The 22778-nt window shown below is 43.3% G+C and overlaps 1 protein-coding gene across 5 annotated transcripts in view; it reads right to left on the reverse strand.

Annotated features, from left to right (window-relative positions):
• LOC145357916 (protein nucleotidyltransferase YdiU-like) overlaps nt 1-22778 on the reverse strand; it is a 79372-nt gene that overhangs the window by 13101 nt on the left and 43493 nt on the right. For all 5 annotated transcript variants that reach the window (XM_080211505.1, XM_080211514.1, XM_080211488.1 and 2 more), the window contains 6 exons: nt 21495-21564; nt 21287-21359; nt 12968-13051; nt 12027-12156; nt 1032-1076; nt 332-413 (listed from right to left, as the gene is read on the reverse strand). In XM_080211505.1, the coding sequence (XP_080067631.1) occupies nt 332-413; nt 1032-1076; nt 12027-12156; nt 12968-13051; nt 21287-21359; nt 21495-21564 (484 nt within the window). The remainder of the gene's footprint in view (nt 1-331; nt 414-1031; nt 1077-12026; nt 12157-12967; nt 13052-21286; nt 21360-21494; nt 21565-22778) is intronic.

Raw genomic sequence — 22778 nt, forward strand, 5'->3', positions numbered from 1 at the left:
AACACTTTAACCAGTCTATTCCACTCACTGTCAAGATGCAATCACTGCCTAGCACACACAACCAAATGAATCAAACGAATTAATGAACGAAAATCATCATCCCCCCAATTCCAAGACATTCTGTTTTACCTTAACTTAAAAACAACAATTTGAAATATAGAATATAAAATGAACCAAGAGAGTACCTAAGGGGAAATAGGAAAGAAACTCGAAAAAGATGTGGATTCAAAGCTTGGGTAAAAATTGAATGGGGTGATACGTGGCTTAGTTGGCAACACAGAAAAAGCAGCAGAACTGAATAGTCTAAAATCTAGTGACATAATATGCTTACCTTCAACAAGTATGCAATCAAATACTCATCATTTTTATCACGTCCAAACAAGCCCAACTTAGCTTTAAACAATTCCAAGAATCTAAAATTTGATCAGAAGTAAATGGGTATAATATGATTGCTAACTATATCCATGTTTTAGGCAAATTTTAAAAAGCTGGTTAAGTGTGGATTCAACAAAAAACTATAAAATGGTTTAAAAACGGAAATACAGCCAGACCTTATTTTCAACCAAAGTTTTGACAAAGCCATAAGTACCTTTTATCCAACCATTGAAAATGCTGAGGGTTTGTGTCTTTGCAAATCCAATTATTTCCAGCTCTTATAAACCTTAGTACCTGAAGGATTTTATTTAACTATTCTTTTATTCTCTCCTTCATGCCAGTTTGGGTCACTGGCAAGAGTTCAGCCTCAGAATCAGAAAGTCATGGATTCAAGCCCCGATAAAGGACTTGAGTGAATAATTTCAGGGCAGAATGAAGGAGGATCATCCTTCAGAAGAGGCATTAGTCTAGGGCTCATATAGCTGCTTGTAGACATAAAAATGCACAGAAGTTCAGTAAGTTCTATTGATATACCGTCCAGCATTATTCCTGAACTAAAACATATTAACTGCCTAATATATTTCTTTACAAATTGGGAAATTTGCTAATAATTTATTAATAATGATCTCCTTTTATAAATGAAAATTAACACTTACTTGATTTGATAAAGATCGGGATATCCCTTTAATATTTGTTCAGCCCTAGAAATCCAGGAGAAATAAAATAAACTTTTGTCAAAAATATTGCAAGTAATGAATTGAATTGTGTGTCTTATTTTAGATTCCACTAAATCATGTTTCCCCAACTTTTCTATACACAGTTTAAAGTTTTGTTTCATCTTACATTTCTTGTGCATGTTTTTGTCACACATTATCATTTTGTGTAGTTTAGCACTTAAACGGGGTAAATAAAGAAAATAAAAATTGTAACTGTGCTACTTCCATGCCTTTTGATGAACAGTGGTATTGGTTAAATCATGAGATCAGGTCACCCAGCTACGCTCTCTGATATAAATTTCTGGGTAAACAATAATTCTCAGCAGCCTTAATGGTACCAACAGGACATTCTGCCATGCCACAAAGAATGAAGGACTGAATGACTGTCACATTTCTAGATCATCCAGACAGAGAGAATACAAAGAAACAGTCACAGACAGAATGTATGAGAATCAATGAATTTTTAACAGATCTGGATACTATTGTGGACAACAGGATGGGAGCAGGAATTGAAGGGGAATGATCCCAAGAATGCCCAGGGAATAAATAACAGGTGCTTTAAGTGTAACTCAAAATATCACCACGTGATGAACTACTCAAAGAGGATGAGCAGGGTTCTTGAAATGACAAATAACACACGGAATTCAGAGGTTAAAGATAACATGGCGAGGTAGTGACATTGTGGTATTATCTCTGGACTAGTATTCCAGAGACAGTAAGAAGTCTCACAACACCAGGTTGAAATCCAATAGGTTTATTTAGTAGCAAAAGTCACTAGCTTTCACAGCGCTGCTCCTTTGTCAAGTAAGTGGGAGTTCTGTTCGCAAACAGGGCATATAAAGACACAAACTCAATTTACAAAATAATGATTCAAATGCAAGTGTTTATAGGTAATCAAGTCTTAAAGGTACAGGCAATGTGAGTGGAGAAAGCGTTAAGCACAGGTTAAAGAGATATGTATTGTCTCCTGACAGGACAGTTAGTGAGGTTTTGCAAGCCCAGGCAAGTCGTGGGGGGGTTACAGATAGTGTGACATGAACCCAAGATCCTGGTTAAGGCCGTCCTCATGCATGCAGAACTTGGCTACCTGTCTCTGCTCAGTGACTCTGCGTTGTCGAGTTTCATGAAGGCCGCCTTGGAGAATGCTTACCTGAAGATCAGAGGCCAAATGCCTGTGACCGCTGAAATTTTCCCCAACAGGAAGAGAACATTCTTGTCTGGTGATTGTTGAGCAGTGTTCAGTCATCCGTTGTCGTAGCGTCTGCATGGTCTCCCCAATGCACCATGCCTCGGGACATCCTTTCCTGCAGTGCATCAGGTAGACAATGTTGGCCAAGTTGCAAGAGTACATACCATGTACCTGGTGATGGTGTTCTCACGTGAGATGATGGCATCCGTGTCGGTGATCCAGCACGTCTTGCAGAACATTCCACATGACACAGGGTACTGCTCTTGGAATCCAGGTTTGAATCCCACCACAGAAGATGGTAGAATTTAAATTGAATAATAATCTGGAATAAAAAGTCTAATGATGTTCATGAAACCCATAAAAACCCATCTTGTTCACTGAGATCCATTAGGGAAGAAATTTGCCATCCTTACCTGGTCTTGTCTACATGTGACATCAGATCCACAGCAATGCAGTTGCCTCTTACATGTCTCCTCAAGGGCAATTAAGGATGGGTAATAAATGCTGACCTAGTCAGCAATGCTCACATCCCATGAAAGAATATTTTTTAAAATGATAATGATCACTTTTAAGGAATTGTACTGTCACAGAAAGCTAATACAGTGATGAGAGTATTAGTCACAGATTCATTTAACTATGCTGTGTTAGACAATGATTGCACTTTGACAGTGAGTGGAATAGACTGGTTAAAATGTTATCAAGATTCATTCAGTAGTGAGCATCATTGTAAGGACAGGAAATATGGTATAGGGCTCGCAAGATGGAGGGGGTTGGGGTTCCTCCAGAAAGAGGACTTGGGAGGCCTTGCAAGCCAGCTGTTGTTTGGGGCACCGTGGAGGGTTGAGGCCTCACAAGCCAACCGACAGGGTGAGCACAAATCCTCCTTGACAAAGGCAAAAGTTACAAGTCTCAGCTTGGCATCCTGCTCTATCAGGTGTGGGTGCTCCAGTGTCCTTATAGGATCTTCCTCCTCAGCCCTTTGACAGGATTGGTCTTACAGTAATCCAATGGGCAGAATAGTTTTCAAAGCTGTGGCCACTCAGTTATGTTGAGCGGGGAAAAGGTGGTGTGGTGTCTTGTCCATACTGGGAGGCTGTAAAGAAATGGCCCTCAATTTGACAGCAAGCACAGTAGTCAGTGACCAACAAGATGATGCTGCCGGGGGTGGAAAAGAAAAGGGTCGATCCCTCAATGTTCACTCACTCCCTTACTAACTATAAGAGCAGTAAGAAGTCTCACAACACCAGGTTAAAGTCCAATAGATTTATTTGGTAGCACAAGCTTTCAGAGCATTGCTCCTTGTTCAGATGAGTGAAGTGTTGTGTTCATAAACAGGGCACACATAGACACAGGCTCAGTTTACAAGATAATGTTTGGAATGCGAAGCTTTACAAGTAATCAAGTTTTTACAAGTACAGACAATGCAAGTGGAGAGAAGGTTAAGCACAGGTTAAAAGAGGTGTGAATTGTCTCAAGCCAGGACAGTTAGTGAGATTTTGCAAGTCCAGGCAAATCATGGTGGTTTCAGATAGTATGACATGAACCTAAGATCCCGGTTGAGGCCATCCTCATGTGTGCGGAACTTGGTTATCAGTTTTTGCTCAGCGATTCTGCGTTGTCGTGTGCCATGAAGGCCACCTTGAAGAACGCTTACCCGAAGATGAGAGGTTGAATGTCCATGACTGCTGAAGTATTCCCCAACAGGAAGAGACTGTTCAGTGGTGTCTATTCATCCATTGTTGTAGCGTCTACATGGTCTCGCCAATGTACCATGCCTTGGGACATCCTTTCCTGCAGTGTATCAGGTCAACAACATTGACCGCTTCCCCTTTTCTACATTCTACCTCTGTCCCATTCTACCCCCCTCCCCCAACATCTCCACCTGGCACAGCTTACAGCTTCTCTGCTGCTTGACCATTCACACCCTCTATTCTCTCTGTGGACAGCTCTTAGCAGTCTTTTCCCCTGGTTTCTATAGCTATGACTCATCTTTAAAATCGCTCCCCCTGCAGTATATCTTCCACTTTCTATGCCTTTCAGCTTTGACAAAGGGTTATCTGGACTTGAAATGTCAGCTCTTTTCTCTCCTTACAGATGCTGTCAGACCTGCTGAGATTTTCCAGCATTTTCTCTTTTAGTTGCAGATTCCAGCATCCGCAGTAATTTGCCTTCATTAGGAATGCAGTGTTTATTAATTATAAATTAAGAAAAATAAATTAAAGCCAACCAGAGAGAAGGCTATATTAGATCTGGTAATGTACACCAAGAAGATTAATTAATGACCTCATAGTAAATATGTCCGAGATAATTGTGATCATAGTATGATTGAATTTCACATTTAGTATGAGGAAGAAAGGAGTGGATCTAAGACTTACGTTTTAAAGTAAGGTTTTCTTCATAGTTTTTACAACAGCAGTACCATAGAAGCCTTACAGTGCAGAAGGAGGCCATTTGGTCCATTCAGCCTGTACAGACAACAATATCACCCAGGCCTTAGCCCCACAACCCCATGTATTTACACTACTAGTCCCCCATACACTTGGGGGCAATTTAGCATGGCCAATCAACCTAACTTGCACATCTTTGGAGTATGGGAGGAAACCGGAGCACCCAGGGAAAATTCATGCAGACATGGGAAGAATGTGTAAACTCCACACAGACAGTGACCAGAGGCCAGGATTGAACCTGGATCCCAGGCACTGTGTGGCAGTAGTGTTAACCACTGTGCCACCATGCCACCCAGTAGTAAAGGTTAGTGGGAGCAGTAGGGTTCATCCATAAAATAAAGGTGAATAAAAATAAATAAATACCTAAAGCACACATCTGTACAATAAAGAAATGTATAATGTTTAGTTGTAGCTGGCACCAGCTTTGATAAGTGCAGCAAAACGTAATATGCGCAAGGTGAGTGTAAATATTTCTCCAACTTGAAGTTGATGAATATATGAATAATTTAGTATTTTCTGTAACTCATTATAAAATAGTTGGTGTGTATTAAATGTATTTAATCTTCTTCATACATCATGGTTAGTGTACATTAACAATTTCAACCTTGCAGCCCACTGAGAAAAAGGTGGGCCATTCATGCAGCCCACTCATGAGTCAATGCCTATACAGACATGTTATCCTGTATGAGTCGTTATCTTCAGGAAAAGAAAAAAGAATGAGAAATACAGCAAATTTATTTGGAGGTAAAATGCTACTAATTATAGTTGAGCATAGGGATTATATCTAGAATTAACTCACTGTGCTAGAGTATAACGCCATAAAGACATTCATTTTTTTAAATTTAATTGTGTTTTAAAAAAGGGGGATAATGTATTTTTCTTACTATTTTTAATAATGTTGCTATTAATAGCCATATAAACAAATTTCTGTGTTTCCTGAACCAGATTTTGTGCCAAATACATCTGATGATGAAGGTCGATACAAGATAGGAAACCAAGCCAATGTTGGGAGATATAATCTTGACAAACTGAGGAAGGCTCTGAACCCATTATTGGACCCCAAGCAACAGCAACAGCTACCCATTCATGGGTAGCCTAGGATACCCATCACTGCTGTAAAAGAGCCACTTGCTGAAATTCCTATTTCAGATAGAGACACTTCAAAGGAAGCGATGCAATGCAAAAACTGTAATCTCTGGCAGTTGCATTGAAAATGGAGGCTGATTACCATCTCAGCAGAAACCATTTCCTGTGTGTTATATCCCAGACTGTGAACAAGATGAGAGATGAAAGAAAGCAATTTCTGAGCAAAAGGCATGTTTGTTTTTATCCCTTCCAGCAATACATAAGAACATAAGAACATAAGAAATAGGAGCAGGAGTAGGCCATCTGGCCCTTCGAGCCTGCCCCGCCATTCAATAAGATCATGGCTGATCTGTCGTGGCTCAGTTCCACTTTCCCGCCCTCTCCCCATAACCCTTAATCCCCTCTCTTATCAAAAACCCATCAACCCGCTTCTTAAAAATATTTAGCGAGGCAGCCTCCACCACTTCAACGGGCAGAGAATTCCAGAGATTCACCACCCTTTGAGTGAAGAAGTTCCTCCTCAACTCCGTTCTGAACCGCCCCCCCTTTATCTTGAGGCTGTGCCCCCTAGTCCTACTGTCTTTTTTGAGCGGGAAGAGTCTTTCCACCTCTATCCTATCCATCCCATTCATCATCTTATACGTCTCAATGAGATCTCCCCTCATTCTTCTAAACTCTAACGAGTACAAGCCTAGTTTATTCAGCCTCTCCTCATAGCTCAACCCCCTCAACTCCGGTATCAGCCTAGTAAACCTCCTCTGCACTCCCTCCAGGGCCAAAATATCCTTGCGCAGGTGCGGCGCCCAAAACTGCACACAGTACTCCAGCTGCGGCCTCACCAATGCCCTATACAGCTGCAGCAAGACCTCCCTACTTTTATATTCAATCCCCCTCGCTATGAAGGCCAGCATCCCATTCGCCTTCCTGACCACCTGCTGCACTTGCAGGCTGGGTTTTTGCGACTCATGCACAAGGACCCCGAGGTCCCTCTGCACCGTCGCCTGCTGCAGTTTTTCGCCACGTAAGTAATAGTCCTTCCTACCATTCTTCCTACCAAAGTGGACCACCTCACACTTGCCAACATTAAATTCCATTTGCCATTTCCTGGCCCATTCGCCCAGCCTATCTAGATCCTTCTGCAGACTCTCCACACCCTCCGCACAATTTGCCTTTCCCCCAATCTTGGTGTCATCAGCAAATTTCGACACCCTACACTCGGTTCCCTCCTCCAGATCATCTATATAAATGGTAAATAGCTGAGGCCCCAGCACCGACCCCTGGGGCACCCCACTAGTCACCAACCGCCAATCCGAATAGCACCCATTGACCCCCACTCTCTGCCTCCTATTTGACAACCAATCCTCTATCCACGCTAACACCCTACCCCCAACTCCATGTCCTCTGACCTTCTGCAGTAACCTCTTGTGAGGTACCTTATCAAACGCCTTCTGAAAATCCAGAAAGACCACATCCACCGGCTCTCCTCTATCCACCGCCCTAGACACATCCTCATAGAACTCCAGTAAATTGGTCAGACACGACTTCCCTTTAATGAAACCGTGTTGCGTCTGCCCTATCAAGCAATTCCCTTCAAGATGCCTCGCAATTTCCTCCTTAATGACGGATTCTAACATTTTACCTACCACAGACGTTAAACTAACCGGCCTGTAATTCCCCGCCTTTTGCCTGGCACCCTTCTTAAACAACGGCGTAACATTAGCCGTTTTCCAATCCTCCGGCACTTCCCCGGAATCCAGCGACGTCTGGAAAATAACCACCAAGGCATCCACTATCACCTCCGCCATTTCTTTCAGCACCCTCGGATGCATTCCATCCGGTCCTGGGGACTTGTCCACAATCAGCCCCTCCAGTCTGTCGCGCACCACCTCTCGAGTAACAGTAATGTCATTAAGACCCTCCAGTCCTACCACCTTTCCATCGCTAACACCCGGCAAATTATTCACGTCCTCCTCCGTGAAGACAGAAACAAAAAAGTTATTCAAGACCTTAGCCATATCCCCATCCCCTACCACTAGGTCCCCTTTCTCATCCGCTAAGGGACCAACGTTCACCCTAGCCAGCCTCTTCCTTTTTATATATTTATAAAAACTCTTGCTATCCTTTTTTATATTAAGCGCTAGCCCAGCTTCATAGCTTCTTCTACCCTCCTTTATCAACTTTTTTGTCAATCTTTGTTGACATTTAAACCTTTCCCAATCCTCTTCTCGCCCACTGCTCTTAGCTACTCTAAATTCCTCCGCTTTTAATTTAACACTTTCCTTCACCTCCTTCGTTATCCACGGCTTATTACCTCTCTTCCTACTGTCCTTTTTAACCATCGGAATAAATTTCTGCTGAGCACCAAGAAAGATCTCCTTAAAGATCCTCCACTGCTCCTCAGCAGACCTACCTTCCAACGCGCTCGCCCAGTCCACATTCGCCAATTCTTCTCTCATCCTACCATACTCCCCTCTATTCAAACAAAGGACACGTGTCCGGGAACCCACTTTCTCCTCCTCCATCTGCAACAGAAACTCCACCATACAATGATCACTCTCTCCAAGAGGATCCTTCACCTCAAGGTCCCTAATTCTACCCGCCTCATTACATAGCACCAGATCCAAGATAGCTCGCTCCCTCGTCGGCTCCAACACACACTGTTCCAGGAAACTATCCCGGCAGCATTCCAAGAACTCCTCCTCGAGCCCACCTCGTCCAATATGGGTCGACCAATCAATATGCAGATTGAAATCCCCCATAACTACTGCCGTCCCATTCCTGCACGCCGCACTTATTTGCGCGTTAACAACCCGCCCCACCTCCAGATCATTATTCGGGGGCCTATAGATGACACCCACCAGCGTCTTCCTCCCTTTGCTGTTCCTAATCTCCACCCACAACGATTCCACGTTCTGCTCTTTGGCTCCGATATCATCCCTTGCTACCACCTTGATGCTGTCCTTAATCAGCAGAGCTACGCCACCCCCTCTTTCCTCCTGCCTATCCTTCCTAAACACTTGATAGCCCTGTACATTCATCTCCCAGTCCCTGTCACCTTGCAGCCACGTCTCTGTAATGGCCACCAGATCGTATCCATTTGTGTCGATCTGCGCCACCAGCTCATCCACTTTATTCCGAATGCTTCGTGCATTCAGATAAAGCGCTTTCATCCCAGCCTTCTTCTGGACCCTATTTGCCGTAACGCCACCACTTGGGACATCCTCAGCCTCTTCCCTTACCTGTACCCTATCCTTAACTGTAGACCTCCTAACATCACCTACCCTCGCACCCTCCCCCCCCCTAATTAGTTTAAAGCCCTGTCTACAGTCCTCTTTACTCGATTCGCCAGCACTCTGGTCCCAGCACGATTCAGACCAACCCCATCCCGCCCGAACAAGTCCCACCTACCCCAATACTGGTGCCAATGCCCCATAAATTCGATCCCATTCCTCCCACACCAATCTCTGAGCCACCCATTCACTTCCTTTATCCTGTCAACCCTACGCCCGTCTGCACTCGGTTCAGGCAGTAGCCCAGAGAAGACCACCTTGTCGGTTCTACTTTTTAATTCCATTCCCAGCTTCTCATACTCCCTCCCCAGATCCTCAGTCCGCACTTTGCCTACGTCGCTGGCACCCACCTGTACCACCACAACTGGGTTCTCACCCTCCCACTCCAGATTCCTCTGCAGCCCAGCTGCGACATCCTGTACCCGAGCACCAGGCAGACAACACACCCTTCTGTGCACTTTGTCATTGTGACAAAGGACAGTGTCAATACCCTTCACCCCACTATCTCCAATCACTACTACGTTCCTTTTCCCCTTCTCTTTGCCTATGTCCTGCTGCATCACTGTACCGTGTGCAGTTTGCTCACCAACCTCACCTGCCTCGTCCTCTTCCAGAGTGGAAGCAAGAACCTCAAACCTGTTATGCAGATTAAGAGGCTGAGGCCTCCGCTCCTCACCCCCCTTCCTCCTCCCAGCAGCCCCCTTTTGTTCCTGACCCTTAGATTTAGACAGTCTAGAGGGGGTGGATGTCACTTGCACCCCATTGACAATGGCACCCTCTCTCCCCCTGATGAGCCTCAGTGTCTGTAGCTCAGAGGCCAGCTCATCCACCTTGAGCTGGAGCTCCTCCAGCAACCTGCACTTACTGCAGACATGGTCACTGGGAAGGACCCTGGGGTCCACCAGTTCCCACATCATACAGGAACCGCACATCACATGCCCCTCCATTATTCAATATAATTTGTTGTGGGAAAAAATTTTTTCCTTGTTTCTTGCTGTAGTAGTTTTGAAAAAAAAAAAAAATTTTTTTTTTCCTTGTTCTTTCCACCTGGCCTTTTTACCTTCAAGCCCTTTTTGATATTAAGCCCTAATAGCTCACTCTGCTTCCCTCTCACTCCGCTGCCCGCTATCTACACCAGGCCTCCTTTTAAACTTGGCGCTGATTTAAAGCTGATGGGCCACAACTGCCTGATAATCACTCCCTCACAATTCTTAAAGCAGTAAATACAATAAGTAAATGCTTTAAACAGTTCTACAAAGAACAAAGTGCTTTAAACGTATTTTAAACAGGTTTTTAACAGGTAAAGTCTTAGCTTTCTCTCTGATGCTCCTTCCTCGTCTGCTCCAGCAAACAGAGTTAAAAGGCAACTGCAATCTTGTCTCTGTGTGATGGTCTGGTATACTAGTCCTATCGTGCGATTGTGTACTATCAGGGTCACAGCTGAAGAACAGGCACCTCAGGTAAAAATTCTCTAGCCAGAATTATCCACCCTGGCCAAGGGACAGGAGTAGGTTCACCAGAGATAGGAAGGTACTCAAAATAGTGAGGTCTAGGCCCTATCCTAAGTGGCATATCTAAACAATGTCCCAGCATTAGTAAAAGTCACTTCCCATATTGGTGAACTTAAAAATCATACCCAATAGCTTAAAAATATCAACAGAAACCATCAAGAATTATTGTAAATAAACATACTGGGAAATTTGCATAAAATCTACTATATTATAAATAAATAACTTGTGGTATAATTACCTCGTTCTAATACTGTAAACATCCAATTGTTTAACAAGACATTTCTGAATTATAAGGCTGATTCTGAAAAATGTACAGTCAGACAGAATCAAAGTAGAAAGGAAACTGAAGGTTGGAGTTATTAACAGAGTAAGTGGGCTCATCCAATGACTCACTTGTTAAAGTCAGAATGTGACTGAACCATGCTGTTCTTTATGGTTGAGACAATTCATTCATTTAAAGAGGAACTGTAAATTTAATACTTAGGAGATTCTCATCACAGTTTTCGGTACTCATGTAGCAAATTATTTCAAAAAGGTGCTTTATAAACATCTACATTTGATTACTTGGGATAAAGAACCATGATCATGGAGCATATGGTTTATTTAATAAGTGTTAAATTAAGAAATCAGTTCATTCATAACTAAACAAAAATGTGCAAGTTTATCAAACAATTGTGGCACAGAGGAAAAATATATTTCAGAGAACTCTGCAAGATGTGTTCCAGGTGTGTGCAGAGAGTTAAAATGAAAGAGAAATCCAAATTTAATCTGATGTCATCTCTAGACAATGCATGAAGAAAAACAGCTACAAATAACTTGAATATCTTTTTTCCGTAAAATATCAAATTCAAATTTTTGAGAAAGTTCAAATAGCATTGAAAAAATGTTTTTACTGATATTTGCCTGGAATTCTGGCCTCTGGCACATCTTTAATTGTATTCAGTCTATCAGGTTGTGCCTCTTGCTGTCTAGGCTTTAAAATTCCTCCCCAACTCTTGTTGCCTCTCTCTCTCTCTCTTCCTTAAAATCTAGACTTGGCCCACCTTTTGATCACCTATCTTCATTTATTTTCCTATGGCTCAGTAACCTGTGAAGTGACTTGAAATTTTTTACTATGATAAATGTAAATTGTTGTTGCTGTTGGATATAAAACAAAATATAATCACAAAAGTATAATTTTTAATCCAAGGCAACAATGTATTAAATTCATAATTACCCTTACCATTACATGTCTCAGAATAAACAGGATTAAGATTGCTTCTAATTATAATTCCCAGTTCACATTAGAGGAAATACTTCGTGTAAACACTTCTTGGAACCTAATTTTTCAAACAGGAAAATACTGCTCAACTCCTAGTCATTTTATTACGTTAGAAAATCAGCTGGCATACGTGACTATGAGTACTACTTACAACAGCTGTTGCTTGGGGTCCAATAATGGGTTCAGAGCCTTCCTCAGTTTGTCAAGATTATATCTCCCAACATTGGCTTGGTTTCCTATCTTGTATCGACCTTCATCATCAGATGTATTTGGCACAAAATCTGGTTCAGGAAACACAGAAATTTGTTTATATGGCTATTAATAGCAACATTATTAAAAATAGTAAGAAAAATACATTATCCCCCTTTTTTAAAACACAATTAAATTTTAAAAAATGAATGTCTTTATAGCGTTATACTCTAGCACAGTGAGTTAATTCTAGATATGATCCCTATGCTCAACTATAATTAGTAGCATTTTACCTCCAAATAAATTTGCTGTATTTCTCATTCTTTTTTCTTTTCCTGAAGATAACGACTCATACAGGATAACATGTCTGTATAGGCATTGACTCATACTTAAGAACAATTCTGCATTCAGTTTTCTATCCTCTAGTACAGACCTCAGTGACTATTCCTCATGCTTAAGTAAGACAGTATCAGCTAGTTGAATTCATAAACTGACAAAGTGGTAGTGGGGGAGAGGGTTTGTGGTGTTGGTGGCGATGGTGGTGGTGATACGTGCGGGTGAATACCAGAGCTGAAGCCAATTCTATCCGCAACCAATAAATTAGAGTACTAATCTTCATTGGATAGCAATCAGGAATGAAAGTCCCAATTATTTCTTTCCTTCCTAGCCTAGGACAGCAAGCCAACTTACAATGCCCTCATTTCCAAGATGAATATCATTTTCAAATAAGGAGAAATATGCAACAGTATGATCTGCAAGACAACTCGTCTGCAATTTTCTTTTACATAAGTCAGCTGTGTGTGAGACCTGATGATGACACAGAAGCTTACAAAAGTTGTACTATGAAGTACCACTGAAAGTCGAATTAATAGATGTTCTGCAGAGAAGAACAAGGATACTTACTAGGATCATAGAAGTCCATAAATCCAAAAGGACCATAATCTAATGTAACAGAGAGTAAACTGAAGTTGTCTGTATTGCATACACCTGAAATATAGAAAAAACAGAAAGAGAAAGAGAGAGAAAGGGGAAAAAAGACAAAAGGTAAGATACGTACCAAAGGACAGACATCATTTTAATATCATTACACAAATTCTCGCTTATAGAACCTGCTTTCAGAAGAAGTGGCAAATGCTGACTGGATACCCGAAAGGAGGAAATCAGAGGGTGAGTCACATTAGGCAGCTTTCATGTGTCCTTGATAATGAATGGCATTGGAAACAGAACTATAGTTGAAACTTTTCTGGCAGTAACTGCCACCCCACAATGATAGAAACAAAGGGACGGCACAGTAGCACAGTGGTTAGCACTGCTGCTTCACAGCTCCAGGAACCTGGGTTCGATTCCTGGCTTGGGTCATTGTCTGAGTGGAGTTTGCACATTCTCCCTGTGTCTGCATGGTTGCCTCTGAATGCTCCAGTTTCCTCCCACAGTCCAAAGATGTGCGTGTTAGGTTGATTGGCCATGTTAAAATTGTCTCTTAGTGTCCTGAGATGTGTAGGTCAGAGGGATTAGTGGGTAAATTTGTAGGGATATGGGGGTAGGGCCTGGGTGGGATTGTGGTCGGTGCAGACTTGATGAGCCGAATGGCCTCCTTCTGCACAATAGAGTTTCTATGATTTATATTTTGTTTAGTGCCTTTCACATATAAAATGGCCCATGTTACTTCTTGGAAGCATTATAAAACATAACATAAGAAATAGGAGCAGGAGTAGGCCATCTAGCCCTTTGAGCCTGCCCCGCCATTCAATAAGATCATGGCTGTTCTGAAGTGAATCAGTTCCACTTTCCCACTTTCTCCCCATAACCCTTAATTCCCTTGTCTATCAGAAATCTATCTACCCGTGACTTTAAAATATTCAACGAGGTAGCCTCCACCATTTCAATGGGAAGAGAATTCCAGAGATTCACCACCCCTTGAGTGAAGAAGTTCCTCCTCAACTCCATACTAAACTGCCCTCCCCCCCTTATTTTGAGGCTGTGCCCTCTAGTTCTGTTTTCTTTTCTAAGTGGAAAGAATCTTTCTACCTCTACCTTATCTAGCCCCTTCATTACCTTGTAAGTCTCTATAAGATCCCCCCTCAGCCTTCTAAACTCTAATGAGTACAGACCCAGTCTATTCAATCTGTCTTCATAAACTAACCCCCTCATCTCCGGTATCAGCCTGGCGAACCTTCTCTGTACTCCCTCCAAGGCTAATATATCCTTTCGCAAATACGGGGACCAAAACTGCACACAGGACTCCAGTTGCGGCCTCACCAGTGCCCTGTACATTTGCAGCAAGACCTCCCTGCTTTTATATTCTATCCCCCTAGCTATAAAGGCCAACATTCCATTCGCCTTCTTGATCACCTGCTGCACCTGCAGACTGGGTTTTTGCGACTCATGCACAAGGACCCCCAGGTCCCTCTGCACAGTAGCATGCTACAGCTTTTCACCCTTTAAATAATAATCCCTCCTACTATTATTTCTACCAAAGTGGATAACCTCACATTTGCTAACGTTATACTCCATCCTCGCCCACTCACTCAGCCTATCCAGATTTCCCTGCAGACTTTCCGCGCCCTCCACGCAATTTGCTTTTCCACTCATCTTCGTGTCATTAGCAAATTTCGTTACCCTACACTCAGCCCCCTCCTCCAGGTCATCTGTGTAAATGCTAAACAGTTGAGGCCCCAGCACCGATCCCTGCGGCACTCCACTAGTCACCAACTAGAAAAGCACCCACTGATTCCAACTCTCTGCTTCCTATTAGATAACCAATCCTCAATCCACGCTAACACCTTACCCCAACTCCACGCACCCTAACCTTCTGCAGTAAACTTTTATGAGGCACCTTATCGAATGCCTTCTGGAAATCTAAAAACACATCCACCAGTTCCCCTCTGTCTACTGCACTAGTCATATCTTCATAAATTCGTTAAACATGACTTCCCCTTCACAAATCCGTGTTGCATCTGCTTGTTCTTTTCTAGGTGTCTTGCTATTTCTTCTTTGAGATGGATTCTAGCATTTTTCCAACTACGGACGTTAAGCTAACCGGCCTATAGTTCCCTGCTTTTTGTCTGCTACCTTTTTTAAACAGCAGCGTAACATTAGCTGTTTTCCAATCTTCCGGCACTTCCCCAGAGTCCAGCGAATTTTGATAAATAATTACTAAGGCATCCACTATGTTTTGCCTCATAAGTAAACGTTAACAGAAGACCAAAAGCTTTTTTGTCATGGAGGTAGGTTTTGAAGGAGGAAAGGGAGGTAGAGAGACAGAGAGGTATAGGATGGATATTCCAGAGCTTAAGCTTAGCTTATAAAAGTGAGACTACCAACAGGGCAGCGGTTAAAATCAGGGATGCTCAACAGACCAGTATTAGAGGAAAGTACATATCTCGGGGGGTCATGGGGCTGTAGGAGATTACAGAGGTAGGAATGGTGATACCATGGGTTGGTGAGGCCACAAAGGGATTTGAAAGCAAGGATCAGAATTTTAAAATCAAGACACTGCTTGGCCAGAAGCCAATTGAGATCAGCAGTGGTGATAGGAAATGGGATTTGGTGGGAGTTGAGACAGAGCACAGAGCTTTGAGTAACTTGAAGTTTACTAAGGCTGACTATATAGGAGTATGTTGCCATAGTCAAATCAAGGGGTTAAAAAAAAGAAAGGTTTTGCAACAGATAACTTGAGTTGGGGTGAGGTCAGGCGATGTCATGGAGGTGGCGATAGGCAATCTTAGTGATAGCACATCTCAAGATAACTTATCTTTTCAGTGGTGATGGAGCTTGGACCTGGGAGAACCCAAGGCTTAGGGGAGTACAAAAGAGCAGGCCTAATCCACTTATTTTTTCGGTGGTGGCAGGGTAAATCGGCAGTAACACCGGGACAGACAGTGGCATTCTGAGGTGACGCGACAGTTCAGAAAGTGATGTAGGACCAACGTGAGCAGCAGATTGGTGACTAAGTCCTGGTGGATATTTTCAAATTATATTTTGATTTGATTTATTATTGTCACATGTATTAACATACAGTGAAAAGTATTGTTTCTTGCACACTGTACAGACAAAACATACATTCATAGAGAAGGAAACGAGATAGTGCACAATGTAATGATACAGTCATAGCCAGGGTGTAGAGAAAGATCAACTTAATGCAAGTTAGTTCTATTCAAAAGTCTGACAGCAGCAGGGAAGAAAGTGTGTGTGACCTCAGACTTTTGTATCTTTTTCCCGAAGGAAGAAGGTGAAAGAGAGAATGTCTGGGATGCATGGGATCCTTAATTATGTTGGCTGCTTTGCCAAGGCAGCAGGAAGTGTAGACAGAGTCAATGGATGGGAGGCTGGTTTGCATGATGGATTGGGCTACGTTCACGACCTTTTGTAGTTCCTTGTGCTCTTGGGCAGAGCTGGAGCCATATCAAGCTGTGATACAACCAGAAAGGAAGCTTTCTATGGTGCATCTGTAAAAGATGGGGAGAGTTGTAGCTGACATGCCAGATTTCCTTAGTCTTCTGAAAAAGTAGAGGTGTTGGTAGGCTTTCTTAACTATAGTGTCGGCATGGAGGGACCAGGGCATGGTTGATGGGAAATATTCAACCTGGAGTTCAGTTACTAGTGGTGTACTGCAGGGATCTGTTTTGGGGCCCCTGCTGTTTGTCATTTTTATAAATGACCTAGATGAGCGTGTAGAAGGATGGGTTAGTAAATTTGTGGATGACACTAAGGTTGGAGGAGTTGTAGACAGTGCGATGGATGTTACAGTTTGCAGACAGAGATAAGATGCAGAGCTGGGCTGAGAGGTGGCAAATGGAGTTTAGTGTGGAAAAGTGTGAGGTGATTCACTTTGGAAGGAGTAACAGGATTACAGAGTATTGGGCTAATGGAAAGACTCTTGGTAGTGTGGATGAGCAGAGAGATCTCCGTGCACATGTGCATAGATCCCTGAAAGTTGGCACCCAGGTTGATAGTGTTGTTCAGAAGGCATACGGTGTGTTGGCTTTTACTGGTAGAGGAATTGAGTTTCAGAGCCATGAGGTCATGTTGCAGCTGTACAAAACTCTGGTGCGGCCGCACTTGGAGTATTGCGTATAGTTCTGGTCATCGCATTATAAGAAAGATGTGGAAGCATTGGAAAGGGTGCAATTGAGATTTACCAGGATGTTGCCTGGTGTGGTGTGGATGTCTTATGAGGAAAGACTGAGGGACTTGAGGTTGTTTTTGTTAGAGAGAAGAAGGTTAAGAGGTGACTTAATTGAGGCATACAAGATGATCAGAGATTAGATAGTGAGAGCCTTTTCCTCGGATGGACAGTGAGAGCCTTTTTCCTTGGATGGTGATGGCAAACACAAGGGGACATAGCTTTAAATTGAGGGGTGATAAATATAGGACAAATGTCAGAGGTAGGTTCTTTACTCAGAGTGCAGTAAGGGCTTGGAATGCCCTGCCTGCAACAGGACTCACCAACTTTAAAGGCATTCAAATGGTCATCGGATAGACATATGGATAATATTGGAATAGTTTAGGTTAGAGGGTCATTAGATTGGTTCCACTAGTCGGTGCAATATCGAGGGCCGAAGGGCCTGTACTGCGCTGTAATGTTTTGTGATCTAGGACAGGTTATTGGTGATCTGGACACCTAAAGCCTTGAAGCTCTCAACCCTTTCTACATCGTCCCCATTGACATAGACAGGGGCATGTTCTCAATTAAGCTTCCTGAAGTCAATGACAATCTCCTTCATTTTGTTGACAATGAGGGAGAGATTATTGTTGCTACACCAGTTGACCAGATTCTCTGTCTCATTCCTGTACTCTGCCTCGTCATTGTTTGAGATCCAACCCACTACAGTGGTGTCGTCAGCAAACTTTAAATTCGAACTGGAGGGGAATTTGGTCACACAGTCATAGGTATACAAGGAATATAGTAGGGAGCTGAGAACATAGCCTTATGGGGCACTGGTGTTGAGGATGATCGTGGAGGAGGTGTTGTTGCCTATTCATATTGATTGTTGTCTGTGAGTTAGGAAGCTCAGGATTCAGTCGCAGAGGCCCAGGCCATGGAGTTTGGAGATGAGTTTCACGGGAATAATAGTGTTGAAGGCTGAGCTGTACTCAATAAATAGGAGTCTGACATAAGTGTCCTTGTTATCTCGGTAGTCGAGGGTTGAGTGCAGGGCCAGGGAAATGGCATCTGCGATGGACCTGTTGCAGCAGGAAGCAAACTGCAGTGGATCTAGTTGTCCGGGAGGCTAGAATTGATTCGTGCCATGATTAACCTTTCGAAGCACTTCATAATGATGGATGTCAGAGCCACTGGCCAATAGTCATTAAGACACACTGCTTGGTTTTTCCCTATCTGCTTCAGATAGGGACCTCAGATTGTTGTGAAGAGAGATTGAAGATGTCTGTGAATACGTCCGCCAGCTAATCCGCGCAGGATCTGAGTGCATGCCTGGCTATCCCATCTGGGCCAGTTGCTTTCTGTGGGTTGGCCTTCAAGAAAGCTGCTCTGACATCTGCAGTGATAACCCCAGATAAAGGTTCATCCAAGGATTCCAGGGTGGAGGGCGTGCTCTGGTTGATCTTTTGCTTAAAATGTGTGTAGAATGCATTGAGCTTATCAGGGAGGGTGCGTTGGAGCTGGTGATTTTACATACCTTCATCTTGTAGCCTGTTATGTCTTGCAGACCTTGCCATTGTCGGCGGAGATCGGTGTGGCTAGCCTAGGACTCTAGCTTGGTCCAGTATTGTCTTTTGGCATTTTTGATGATCTTCTTAGATTGTATCTGGCTTTCTTGTATAGGTTAGTGGCACCTGACTTGAATGCCTCAGATCTGGATTTCAGCAAACAGTGGATATCCCTGTTCATCCATGGTTTCTGGTTGGGGAACATACAGATTTGCTTCTTTGGCATTCTTCTATACACTTACTAATGAAATCAGTTACTGTGGAGGCATATTCATTCAGGCTGGTCACAGAGTTTTTAAATACTCAAGCAGCCCCATAGGGGATCATCTGATTCCTCAGACCAACATTGCATGACTCTCTTTGATGGATTGTACCCCTTTAGTTTTTGCTTGTAAGCTGGGAGCAGGAGCACAGTCTCGTGGTCTGATTTGTCAAAGTGTAGACAGGCGATAGAGCATGATTTTTGCAAGTCATTGTTTAAGCAAGGAAATGGACTTATTTATTCTATTTTTAAAAAAGTTATGTAAAGTTTTAAATATAAAGGATTGAGGCATGGCAGGAGAGCTTAACGCCGTTTGGTTTGCTCCTGTTCTATGTGGGTACATTTTCAGTGCACAAGACTAACATGTGTGCAGGAAATGTGCCCAGCTACAGCTCTGGGTTTCAGAGCTGGAACGGTGACTGCTGCACTGTGAAGCATCCATGAATCTGACAGCATTGTGAACAACACATTTAGAGAGGTAGTCACAATGCAGCTAAAGACACTTGAGGAAGGAAGGCAATGGGTTACCAGCCAGCAGTCCAACAGAAACAGGCAGGTAGTTCAGGAGTCCCCTGGGGTCCCACTCAAAATTAGTATTCCATTTTGGGTGCTAGTGAGGCAGTGGCTCCTCCAAGGACTGCAGAGAGAGCCAAGCTTCTGGCACCACAAGCAGCATGCCTACACAGCAGGGGACAAAAAGCAATAATAGCAGGGAATTCTATAGTCAGAGATACAGAAAGGTGCTACTGTGGCTGTCAACGTGAGGCATTACCTCCCTGGTGCAAGAGTCTGGGAAATCACAGACTTCCAGGGCGTCCTGAAGGAGGAGAGTGATAAGGCAGAGGTCATAGTACATTTTGGTAAAAAGGAAGGCAATGGCCTAGTGATATTATCGCTAGACTATTAATCCAGAAACTCAGCTAATGTTCTGGAGACCTTGGTTCGAATCCCACCACAGCAGATGTTGGAATTTGAATTCAGTGAAGTATATCTGGAATTACGAACCTACCGATGACCATGAAACCATTGTTGTTTGTCAGAAAAACACATATGTTTCACTAATGTCCTTTAGGGAAGGAAATTTACTGTCCTCACCTGGTCTGGCCTACATGTGACTCCGGAACCACAACAATGCAGTTGACTCTCAACAGCCCTCCAAGGGCAACTAGGGTTGGGCAATAAATGCTAGCCAGCCAGCAACGCCTATGTCCCACAAATGAATTTTTAAAGGGACATCGGTAGAAAGAGAGATGCATTAAGTTTCAAGGGAATAAGGCGATGTTGGATAACCTTCCAATTAATGCCAGGAGTATTACAAGTATTGAGTTAAGGGTGAGAATTGACACGTGGCATTGTGATATAGTAGCCATCACAGAGCTGTGGTTGAAGGGAGTGCAGGATTGGCAGTGCAACATTCTGGGATACAGAATCTTCAGGCAAGTCAGGAGGAGGGGTAAAAGAGGAGGAGGCATTGCATTATTAGTTAAGGAGTTAGTTATTGCAGAAAGGAAAGATGCGCTGGAATTTTCCAGCCATTCATGCCTCGCTGCCGTTGTAGATAGGATAAAGAATTTGGCGCTTAAAGAGGGACTGGAACATTAAGTCAACAGCACAAAGAGCTTTGCTCCAGTTATCAAAAATATTTGTGAAGCAAGAAGTATAGAGAGTTGGCAATGGAAGTTAGCAGATTTTTAAGCTTGTTGGGAGCTAGGAAATAGGAATATTTTTGTTTTTTTTGTGTGAGATATTCTTGAGGGTCCAGTACAGGAGGTTTCTTGCAGTAAAGGAGTCAGGACATGAAGTGGGAGTGGAGTTCCAATGATCAAGGCAACATCCTGGTGGAGGCTAGAGCAAGCAAAAGTATTTGGCCTAGAATAGGTGGTTCTAAATTATAGATTAAATTATTGATTAGGAGGTAGGTATCTAGGAGGCAGCAGAAAGAACAGTTTAAAATGCTTTTGAATTGTCACCGTAGGAGCTCCAGAGCAAATAAGCTCAACGGGGAATTGTCAGCTCAAGTACCACCTTGAAAAATAAATTGAATACCTTGCCTTCTTAACAGTCACACTGACTGGGAAAAATGAACAGCATTACAAATGTAAGTCTCATTTTCGGGAATTTAAACATGTACTTTGGGAGTCAGAAAAAGAGAGAATATTAGTATATTGGAGAATATACAGAGGATATTACATTTAAAATTGTGCAATTTGGATATTTTGCATCTATCAAGTGTAAATTACTACTTTTTTTAAAATTTAGTAATTTTGAGCAACATTTCTACGTCATACCATGTGCAAATCCTACTGACATCCATTGTGCGATGAGGTATGAAGTATCTGTCACAACATGAGAGAAAAATTCCTGTAATAACAAAACACTAACTCAGTGAAAATTGTAAGTCATTTTCTGACAAATAGAAATACATGACATTTGGTTAAATGTACATAAATTGTATAAATCCTAACATATAGTGATAATATTGATATTAAAACATACCAGATACTTGTTTGATTTGGTTGCATTTATCAAAGGGAAATGTTGTTTTATAATGAAATCTACCAGTTTCCTAAGAAAAAAAATGAAAATGAATGTCATAAGAGAGAAAATTGTGATAAAGCAGGTAAGTTAAGCAATTAATAAGTGTTTGTACACAGGCAAACATGTGGTTAAGGTTTGGACCATGTTGCTAGAGAGGGGAAGTTGAGGGTTGGGAGGACCCACGGGCATTGCCAGCTTGGCCATGCCAGCCTTGGCCCCCTGGCACTGCCCAAGGGGCAAAGTGGCAGTAACCAAAGGAGCACCTGGGCAATGCCCACCAGGTACTGGAAGTGCCAATGGGATGGTATCAGAGGGGGCAGGGCATAATGGGGTGGTACCCCTGGGAGGGGGGAAGACCAGTGGGGTTGAGGGGCCCCAATGTCACTCTGCACTGGGATCAATGACAGAGGGAGGGAGGCCAGCGATCAGGGCTGGCCATCAGTGTGGGGCCTCAGCCTGCCCAAGGGAGAGCGAAGTGCAGCAGAGGCAGGCAGGAAACAATCGGTACATAGGGGCTTCGGGTTGGGGGAAAATCGAGGAGGGCCAGGGAGTCATGGCCCGGACACTTCCAGGGGGAGCCAGTGATTGGATGTGGGGATGGGTTGAAGGGGTAACAATGCAGGATCGCAGGGCTGGCCAGCAATCGCTCTGGCCAGTGACTGGGAGGTTAGCAATGCGGGGCTACTGCGCATGCGCCAATCTTGGCATTGATAGATCAGTGCATGCGCAATGGCCTGCTCAGCGCTATACTCAGTGAAAAGTCTGACAACACCAGGTTTTAGTCCAACCTATTTATTTGATAATATACTCACAAGCTTTCGGGGTTAGCCCCTTCGTCAGGTGAATGGAGAGTTCTGGCCTCAGACAGGGCATATAAAGCACAGACAGTTTAGAGATTACTGATTAGAATGCGAATCCTTACACCTAACCTGCTGTTCAAGACCTGAAGTGGCTGATAATGTGAGTGGAAGGAGCACTGATCACAGTTTAAAGAGATGTGTATTGTCTCCAGACAGTACAGTAAGTGAGGTTTTGCAAACCCAGGCAAGTCACGGGGGCTACAAATAGTGCGACATGAACCCAAGATCCCTGTTGAGACCGTCCTCATGTGTGCGGAACTTGGCTATCAGTCTCTGTTCAGCGACTCTGCGCTGGCGGCCTTCACGACACACGACAGCGCAGAGTCGCTGAACAGAGACTGATAGCCAAGTTCCGCACACATGAGGACGGTCTCAACAGGGA

This window comes from Carcharhinus amblyrhynchos, chromosome 2 (assembly GCF_965287045.1).
Source record: "Carcharhinus amblyrhynchos chromosome 2, sCarAmb.v2.hapA, whole genome shotgun sequence".
Lineage (NCBI taxonomy): Eukaryota > Metazoa > Chordata > Chondrichthyes > Carcharhiniformes > Carcharhinidae > Carcharhinus > Carcharhinus amblyrhynchos.